Source organism: Peromyscus maniculatus, chromosome 21 (genome assembly GCF_049852395.1).
Source record: "Peromyscus maniculatus bairdii isolate BWxNUB_F1_BW_parent chromosome 21, HU_Pman_BW_mat_3.1, whole genome shotgun sequence".
NCBI classification, from domain to species: domain Eukaryota; kingdom Metazoa; phylum Chordata; class Mammalia; order Rodentia; family Cricetidae; genus Peromyscus; species Peromyscus maniculatus.
The window spans coordinates 363259-373817 of NC_134872.1; the positions used below are offsets into that span (position 1 = coordinate 363259).

The following is a 10559-nucleotide window of genomic DNA, read 5'->3' on the forward strand; positions in this document are numbered from 1 at the left end:
ACAGTGGTGATAATTATGCTGAACCTCAGAGGTTTAAAACAGGATGCAACTAAGGAAATGGGGGGAAGCTCCCTGTTGATCCGTGGGGCCGGAACATGGGCATAAATTGGAGTTGGCTACTTAAATTTGGCCTTTTAATAGGTCAGAAAGAAGAGATTCAGACACAACTGGGTCTGAATGACCTCTTTGAGACACGGCCCATCTTCCTTCACTCCTGATAACTATGCACAAACTCTATAGACCCAGCAGCAGGAAAACACAGCGGGGATCTGAGAAGGGAAGGTGAGTCAAAAGAGTGCTTAACTTTGCCCTGGATCCCAGGAATGGGATTGCAAAAACTATCAAACAATCACTTTAAATTGAGAAGTTGATTCTCTCTAGTCATCCACGTTTTCATTTTAAGGATTACGAAAAATATACCGATACTGCATTCAAAATCTAACATCATTCAATATTGTTTTCTGAATTTATATGCACAAACTTGAACAAGTGGTGAATGTAACTTCTTTGTACTTGTTTCTTCTCTTCAATTGAAAAATTAATGGTAGTACTTGCTTAGAGGCTGATTGCAAGAACCAACAAATATGGTCATGAGAAGGATAGTATATGTGTGTAGATTATATATATTTTGGTTTATAGAAAATCTGATATGTGCATCTTAGTATGCACAGATCCTTCTCATACTTTTATTAGGAGAGTTGTGAGACTATATATCACTGCTCATGTTATTTATGTTCAGAAACTGTACCTACATTTAAGTCAATGTAGACAGAATTTTTAGCACTTTTAAGATTGAAATTATTTGCATTTCAATGTTTGTGGGTGTTAAAATAGAGATATTGTGTACAAATCTATTTAGTACTGAAAGGCCAAACATTTCAGTAACTTAAAAGTTGTTTAAATCTGACAATTTACAATAGAGGCATATAATAGCCAAGTCAAGAAGTTAAAAATCTTAGCAGTATCTAAGTAAAACTGGCTTGTTAGCATATATCTGAGCCAGTGTAGCAAGTGGGGAGCACAGCACAATCTAAACATAGGAGACAGCTCCCTGACTTACGCACTAAGTTTAGACTCCCATCTCTGGACCCTTCATTCCTTCTCACACGTTTTTATGACACTTATTACATATGTCTTGCAAATCTAATTTCTCCCCTCATGGGGACCACCAGCATATTTTTACTTCTGATTTATATAAATTTGACTAGATACCATAATTTTCTTATATATCAGAAAGGCAACAATTCTTCTTCCCCATAGTCCTCTCACAGCAAATCTGCTGGATTGCCTGAGTTAGCCTTAATTGCCACCCTCATTTTACTATTTTGTTCTATTTCTTTCTATGCTTCTATATAACAGGTACTTATTTAAGAACCTTCTGTGAGTCAGATGTAACAATAGTCTTCATACACATCTCTTTCCCTCCCAATATTTGTTCTTTACTTCTCTCAACTCTACTTTCTGAATTTAAGAATTGGCATTCCTTTATCACTATTCATTTTTCTTCTGTTTGTACAAATCTTTAATATTTAGGAGTATATCAAGTATTTAAAATGTAAAGAAATATGCTGTTATTCATCTATAATAACTGTACTATTCCCTATAGTAGAGACATAATTTGAATTTATTGGAAACAGCCCATATTTATCTCAGAAATGCAATATCACTTAAAAACAGAAATAAATAGCTGTAACTATTTGGAGAGAAATGATGGAACAATGTGAAGATTGGGGAAAATAGTATGATAATCACTCCGAAACACAGTAAAAGACTCTTGGCTTTTACAGTTTAGAAAAAATATTATAGAAATTTAGGTGCCTGAAAACTGATATTCTGAATGCAACCTTTTCAAAGAACTCATCCATACAGGACAAAGGCAACATTGTGCAGCTGTTCTTTTAAAGAGTCTAACTGGACAGAAGTTACTTGAATACTAACTGAGAAGTACCTGTCCGTGATTAAATCTATAGCCCCAAAGAAAACTTCCTTTGTTAATCAAGGCAAAATTTTGGTCAGGAGTATAAAGAAAAATAAAGATTTTTGTTAATGCCAAGTAAAAATCTTTTCTTATAATAATTCTCTGCTCAACTGGAAATGCTACCTGTCCCATTTCTTTGGGAATATAATATAAGAAAATAGCATCTTTCTAAGACAATGTTTCTAAAGACACAGTCCCTGGATGAGAAGAGGAAGAAGAATGAAATTAAATGGGACAAGCTTAAAATGAAAAGTGGAATTAGAGGGATGAAAAATAATAGAGTCTATAAAGTGAAAATCTTAATAATCAGCTTAATTTTCCATAGATTGTCATAAGTACCTGGAAATGTATGGAATAATTCCATAGTAATTTACTGTATTAGTTATTAATATTGTTCTATTGCTTACATTCCAATTTATATCATATATCATAAGCTGTTGTCTTTAATTTACAAAATAAATAGATTTTTATTTCCAATTGTTGTGAAAGCAACATGGAGTTCATATTCAAGTATTTTGGTTTTTTTTAAACTGGTGTAATTGCTACAAGGTATGAAGTGACATACTTAAAGCCCATTGATTCTTATCAAGTAAAATAAATTATTTACTGGCTAATTAGTGACATGAATTTTATAATTAGAGGTAGAAGGATAAAATGTTGAGTAAAATATGAAATAGCTTTATTATGCTTCAGCCTTGGAATAAAAAAGTAAAAGTTTTTTCTAGGATCAAGTAAGATGGAATATCAATGAAATTAATTAAGGTTAAAGATAACTAGAAATAGTGATATCAAGGTAATAATGTAATGTCATCTATAAGAATATTTAAAAATTAATAGTTACTTTTTTCAGATAATTCTAATTTAACTATTATGCAATAAACACCTATTATAAGGTGTATAGTCTAATACAAGCTCTTGTCCCTAAAGTCATACAGTTACTCATCAAGAACACCCAATTACTCTAGTCAGGAAAACATACTCAGTCCAAAAACCAAACTCCATATAAATATTATATTATGTATATATAATCTTTTTATGAGTATAATCTTGATGTATGTGATAAATGTGGAATTCATCTTAAGAAAATTTCAAAGTCTAAATGATCAGTAAAGAATAAAGAAGAAACTATTTTAAAATGCTTTTATGGTATGGTAACCCTCCCAGCATGGATAGCAGCAGTTCAGCTTGATATTAGCATAAGCATCAAGGGAAGAAGTGCTGCCAGACCCAGTGCAACTTCAGCAGGTTTCAAGCCATCAGTTCATGGAGTGCTGAATCTAAGGCTGCTTCTCAGTATGATTGTCTGAATATCAAGAGACACTGAAAACTACTGTGCTGGGATATGAATGATCATTTTACTATTTCATTCATATCAGTGTAATTTCAAGATGAAAACAGGACACCAGTGGGAAAGCTACATATCATGGAACATTAATCTGAGTTTCATGTGTCTGCTTTGGTGTTTCTTCATAACTACAGATTTAATGAATAGATCAATAAGAATTGGTCCAATTGACAATTTGGATGACACAGGAAAATACAATTCAAAGTGAATCATCACTTTTGGGAACCAAAATAATTATGATAAACAAAATGAAGACATTGGAGTTATGACTGAACTCTGTTTTAGATTTAATGATGTTTGTCTTTTTCTTTCATTTTTTAGACATGATTTTGCAATGTGTAACCCAGGCTGTCCTCAAGCTTGCCTACCAAATGCTGGAATTACAGGAGTATGCCATCATACCTGACTTGTATGTAAGGCCTCTGAGGTTAAGCTGTGAAAAAAGTCTCTCCATGCCATTCTTCACTGTCATTTATTCTACTCACAGATCAATAATACAGACTTAGAAAATAAGCCTGGCTAACTTAAAGCCATTAAGATTACCATTGTCTTATTGTAATAATAGGATGTGACAGAATAAGGGGGTCAGAAATTTAGTTGATAGATATGAAATTGACTTCTTAGCAGTCACATTAAATTGTTTCCTTTGTAGTGTTTACTAATTCCTAATAGATATCTGTTAATTGTGCAATACCAATTATGCAATGTATGTATAAGGCAAGCACAGTATGTCTGGAAACTTATACCAGGTAAATAAAGAATCCATAGCTATTAAATAACTGATATAGAATCAAAACTGAGGTAGGCTTGTCATTTATATCATTTTGCTGAATGTGTTTACTTATATAAGTATAGCTATGCTTGTTTTAAAGAAGGAGAATATTGAACATGAAATAGTTAATGACACCTCGAAATCATACAGTTAGTAAACAAAATGACTGAGATTTGATGGAGGAAGAAAAAATGCCTTTTATAAAATAACCAGAAAGAAATGAAGGACAAATTTATTCAAGTATAAGGATTGAAACAAAAATTAATTTAAATATTATTTATTATTTGTATGTAAGTGTGGATATATGCATGTCAAGGCATGTGTGTTGAGGACAATTTCAGTAATTGTTTCTTTTCTTCCACCCTGTTTTAAAGCAGGGTCTCATTTTTTTTTTCTGCTGCTGTGGTACACACAGGAACTTCTGGCAGGTTCCCCTGTCTCTGCTTACCATCTTACTGTATGAGTACTGTGACTACAGATGTGGGTCATCACCACCACATATAGCTTTATTTTTTTAGTAATATAGGCTCTGATGATAAAACTTGGCTTATCAGGCTTATGTAGCAATCCTTTACTGCAGTGGTATTGTGTTCCCTGAAATATTGTGCACTCTAATAAACTTATCTGGGGTCAGAGAACAGAACAGCCACAATATTATCCACATAGAGGATAGGCAGTGGTAGCACACACCTTTAATCCTAGCATTCCAGAGGCAGAGATCTACCTGGATTTCTGTGTGTTCAAGGATACAGGCAAGCATGGTGACTCACCGTGCCTTTAATCCCAGAACGTGAGCCTTATATCCCAGGGAGTGATGGCAGAAAGCAGAAAGATAGATAAGGCATGAAGACCAGAAACTAGAAGCTTTTAGCTGGTTAAGCTTTCAGGCTTTCGAGAAGCAGTTCAGCTGAGATCCATTCAGATGAGGACTCAGAAGCTTCCAGTCTGAGGAAACAGGATCAGCTGAGGAACTGTCGAGGTGAGGAAGCTGTGGCTTGCTCTGCTTCTCTGATCTTCCAGCGTTCACCCCAATAACTGGCTTCAGGTTTGATTTTATTAATAAGTACCTTTAAGATTCATGCTACACTTTACCAATTGAGTTGTTTCCTATCCTAACAGAACAATTTAAGACAAGAATGAGAAAAATTGGTCATTGAGGTTACTTTTCATAAACAATTGTAGAAAGGAATTGCAAGATTTGAATGAGGCAACTGAGGTGGTGGGCATAGTAGAACCAGTGAGCATACCTCAGACTGTGGGAGGCAGAAGGGAAGTGTGTACATTTCTGTGTGCTGGTGATACAGAGACATTAGAAACTCACACACAGCTTATATAAGGGCATAAGTATTTGAAACTCTGGTGTTTAAGATTAAAAGTCCAAGTTTATATAGATATTTTTAAACAGCACATTCACATCATACAAATATCTTAGGCCTTAAGTGCTGGGAGCTTGCTCAGATGTTCTGCATCCTCCCCTGTAATGCTTTCTTTTTCTTCACAGGATGGGCACTAGAGCTTGGAAAGAACAAAAGAAGTCCTGACACACCATCTTCTTATCACCCAGGTTTTATGAAATGTTCCAGGTCCATGAGGTTCCTGGCATCATTCTCACTGTGAGAAAGATGGATATGCTAAAGTGCCTCAGCTCTGCCTAAGACACAGATTAATTGCACTCTATATGCTGTCATTAGGTCAAGTGGTTTGGAGGAAGCTCTGTCTTCTCTAAATTTGTGTTAATCTATACTACGTTGTCACTTCTAAATGCCCATGTCATGTAGAGCCAATGATAGAACTGATGAAGCATTTTAAAACTAAATATACCAAAATTCAGAGAAGAGCTATCTTGAATTAACCAGTCATTAATTAAGCAACATTCCCTGGGTATATGGCTGATCTTTCAATATTACAACTATGTTTATACAACATTGTAAAGAAAGAAAATGGGAATTTTATCTTAGCATGTCTCAGTTGTTTCCTCTTAACTAAATGATGCCCATCCCTGAAATTGGATATATATATAGGTTGTAGCTATAATTTTACCTGTTAATACTAATATGTGGGCCAACAATCAGAGCTTGATAGATAACTTCATCTTGTTGGGATTTTCTGACCGGCCTTGGCTGGAGACACCTCTCTTCATAATTTTTCTGGTGGCCTACATCTTTGCCTTATTTGGTAATATCTCCATTATCCTAGTTTCCCGACTAGACCCCCAGCTTGACAGCCCCATGTACTTTTTTGTCTCCAACCTTTCTCTTCTGGACCTCTGCTATACTACCAGCACCGTCCCACAGATGTTGGTCAACCTTAGAGGGCCAGAAAAGACCATCAGTTATGGTGGCTGTGTGGCCCAGCTTTATATTTTCCTGGCCTTGGGCTCAACTGAATGCATTCTTCTGGCCATCATGGCTTTTGACCGTTTTGCTGCCATTTGCAAGCCCCTTCACTATCCCATCATCATGAGCCAGAGACGGTGTATTCATATGGCCACAGGGACCTGGATTAGTGGCTTTGCAAACTCCCTTGTGCAGTCCACTCTCACTGTGGTAGTCCCAAGGTGTGGACAGAGGATAATAGACCATTTCTTCTGTGAAGTCCCAGCCCTTTTGAAACTAGCTTGTGCTGATACAACCGTGAATGAAGCCGAGCTCAATGTTCTTGGAGCTTTGCTGCTCTTGGTGCCACTCAGCCTCATCCTGGGCACCTATGTGTTCATTGCTCAGGCAGTGCTGAAACTCCGCTCTGCTGAAAGTCGCTGGAAGGCCTTCAATACCTGTGCATCACATCTGCTGGTGGTCTTCCTATTCTACTTCACAGCCATTAGTATGTATGTCCAGCCTCCCTCAAGCTATTCTCATGATAGGGGCAAGATCATGGCTCTGTTCTATGGCATTGTTACACCTACACTCAACCCATTCATCTATACTTTGAGAAACAAGGATGTGAAGGCTGCCCTGAGGAGGGCACTGACAAAAGAGTTTTGGGTCAAGACAAGATAATAGCTGAAGAAAAACAAAAGGAGCAAAAATGGACAAATTTGCCTCTCAGAGAAGATCTCAACTTGGAATTCATCAGGGAACCATCTAACAGATGCCAGACAGTTCACAAGAGTAACTGGACCAAGAAGAAAACAATCAACTCTTGGTTAAACCCATACTGCACTGAGTTATTTATAAAAGTGCAATAGGTCACCCATTGTTACAATAACGTTGAGGGATGCTTGAGCTGGAGGCTGGACTAAACACTGTGATTGAGGAGTTCGTACAACACCACATGGCCATAACATTTGTGATTCTGAGTCACAACAACAAAAAATACGGCTTTGTTCTGTTAACATTGAAATTCAAAAGAGAAAAAAACATTCCATCATTTTGAGCCAAATTTGATATAAGCCTTATTTAAATATTAAATACTAACCAAGAAAGACTTTGGTCAGGACCACTCCCTGGAATTTCCAGTTACCTGACCCTTGGGTGGGTGGGGCTTACAATAATTTTGGGTCTTACTCTCCCCATTTGAGTATTTGTATCCTGTGTCAAATCTTTGACTCTATGATGGGCATTTGTTTATATTTGGATCTAATAACCATCAGGTTAATGGTACCCAGAGAGGAATCATCATTTAGTTATTGCATCAACAATGTAAGAGCCAACACTAATTGGCAGAAGTAGAAGGGTCAAAGGCCCTGTGTGATGGCTGACATCAAAGTTACTATCTAGAAGAAGCCTGGAAATGGATGGGACACAAGTAATTTATTTTATCTCAGGTCTCCTCTTTGTAATATTTCTTTGATTACAGCCCAATTATAATCCTGAATTGTTTATATAAAAATAGCATTTTTTCTTAAAGCCTTGTAATACCTTTTTTCTGCATGAAGCAGGCCAAGTATCCTATTATATTATATTGTAGAACTATTTTAGTTAATGAACCTACCAGTTAAATAAATCTAGGCCCACTTTCCTGGTATGTCAGTTGGTATTATAGGTAGCCATTTTGTCTGCTACGCCAGAGAGTTTCCTTTTGATTTAGCATTTCAGCCTTTCAGGGGAGGGTGGCAAGGGATGATGTACTTACTTTCTTCTGTAACTACTGTTCCAGCTGAAACTAGGGCATCTTTGTCAGGTCTCAGGAAGGATGAAAGGCTAGTCAAAGGCTGGGCAATGGGACATTTATCAGAAGTTTAATAAGTTGATCCATGTGAAGAGACAGGGAGCAATTACATTGGCTGAACTGATTTGCATCAGCTTTTAGCTTCGTCCATGTTCAACAATTTACAGTCTGCAGGTGATCCCTGGATGGTGTCTGTTAGCTAAGTGGAAAAATGCTGAGACAAATATAGATTAGGGATAGAAGTTAAAGATTTAGGAACTTAAAAGAAAACCCTAAGTGTGGAGATTTTAGGCCCATAGCCCTAGTCATTGGGGAAGGGGAGGAATCCCAAGACCAGGAAAGAGATCTCAACCACAGGAATAGACAGGAGGGAGCAGGCTGTATTTATCTGGAGTCTATTTGATCTGTGACAGGTGGTCAGTCTTATGACAGTCTTGTAGCAGTCTTATAACTTCTTTAATTCCCTAAAGCTTACATGAGTTTTTAGTTTATGAAAAAGGTAAAAGTTCTAGATATTATCATTGTATTGAAATTCACATTGTAGAAAAAGCAGCTAACAGATGACTGAAAAACAGCTGGAACAGTTTTATAACTTGGAGTCGTAATAAAAGCTATGTCTTTGGGTTAAAAGGCATAAACTTTTTTTCTGTGAAAGAGAAAGATATATGTTTTTAGCCCAATGAAAAACACCTTTAAGTCTATGCTAAGACAAACAAAGGAAATTTAAAATCTTGAGCTTGTGTAAGTAGTCAGTGTTTTACCAGCTTATCAGAACTCCATTGACCAATGTTAAGACTCTGCATCTTTGAAATCTTAGTATAATAATGGCATGGAAAGGGAAAGAAATCTGAAGCATTTATTTTTATATACCTTAAATCATTTTCTAAGACCCTCAGAACTTATTTAAGCTTTTATATCCTCAAACCTTTATATGCCTCAGAGCAACTTTTTTCCCACCTAATCATTTACCAGAGACATGAGTAGTTATTACTGACAGCAGTTATTACAAAGCATGTTCCTGTAGTGAAAAGTTATACCTGAAACCTGTTTATCCTTTAATATGAAGTCTGTGAGCAAGTCAAACCTGTCTGCCTTTTCTTCACTAGAGACCTAGTAGCTTTACATGAACTGACTGATGAACTAACAAAGTGGCTGCAGCCTTGGGGGAGGAGCTGATTGTTGCTGCCTACCTGACAAAGCTACAGTTATCCTACCTGTCAATGTCAGAGATATAAGAAGGAAAAATTAGAGCAGGAAATATAATCCAAATGGCTTATGTGTCAATTTAAATGACAGAGACTAGTCCATAGTCCATTACCTAGACAGTCATCCCAGGATCCTGTGGTCCCCATGGCAGAAATACTAGGACAGCATCAGTCTTCATCCACCAAGCCCAGGAGACCTGAAAGACATTTCCTGTGGAGAAGGAATTTGGGGGACTGACCTTACTTGTATAGGCAAAGTGGCATAACCAACTCTCCATTGTCCTGCTTGTCCACAGTTTGGACAGGGTCGTTGCCACAGACAAGGTATTGGAGCAGTTATCTAAGTGGTTAGTGTTACCACAATCCAGGTGGAATCATCGGTGCCCCATCATTTTCTCTGGAGACTTTGGGGTCACTGGTCAGATCTGGGGGTCTCTGTCATAGTAAGCTTTTTCCATTAAAGATTTTAAATGTCATGTTCAGCAGATTTCTGACAAGTTTGAGGACTATTATCAAGCTGACCTAACAAACCTGTTTTTATTTTTAGTTACTTGCTTTAGGCTTAACTTTGAAAATACATACAGGAGGCTAAATAAATATTTCTTCATTTAATTAATTACATTAGTACTTAACATGACTACAAGTAGTTCTGAAAACATTAAAGAATTTGATCATTTATAGGGTGACTGACCATTAACTTGTGTGTCCTAATCATCTTTAACAGTTTACAATTATAAGCTCTTATAAGATTAGGATTTTGTGGTTTTATCATTATTAAGTTTGAGACTTAAAAAAAAAAACAATTTCTTACATAACTCAGTTTATCAAAATAGCTAAAGTTTAATAAAGCTCACAAAGACTAGGAGTATAGACATACATTCTGAAGCCTGGATAGACCTTAGGTAAGCAAAAACATTCTCTAAGTCAGTGGTTCTCAACCTTCCTAATGCTGTGATCCTTCAACACAGTTCCCCATGTTGTGGCAACCCCTCAACCAGAAAATCATTCTTGTTGCTATTTCACAAGTGCAATTTTGTCACTGTTATGAGTTGCATTACAAACATCCAACATGCAGGAGGTCCTAGGCTACCCCTGTGAAAAGGTCTTTTAATCCTGAAAGGGTCAGGACTCACAGGTTAAGAACTGCTG

At 36.6% G+C, this 10559-nt stretch overlaps 1 protein-coding gene across 1 annotated transcript; it reads left to right on the forward strand.

Annotated features, from left to right (window-relative positions):
- The first annotated feature begins 128 nt into the window (after positions 1-128).
- On the forward strand, positions 129-7940 carry LOC102908014 (olfactory receptor 2B6-like). Its single transcript, XM_006996852.3, has 2 exons — positions 129-282; positions 5597-7940. The coding sequence occupies exon 2, from the start codon at positions 6150-6152 to the stop codon at positions 7092-7094; it is 945 nt and encodes a 314-aa protein (XP_006996914.1). The 5' UTR covers positions 129-282; positions 5597-6149; the 3' UTR covers positions 7095-7940.
- Positions 7941-10559: the final 2619 nt, after the last annotated feature.

Coding starts and splice junctions, on each gene's coding strand:
- LOC102908014 (XM_006996852.3), top strand. CDS start 6,150: ATGTGGGCCAACAATCAGAGCTTGATAGATAACTTCATCTTGTTGGGA.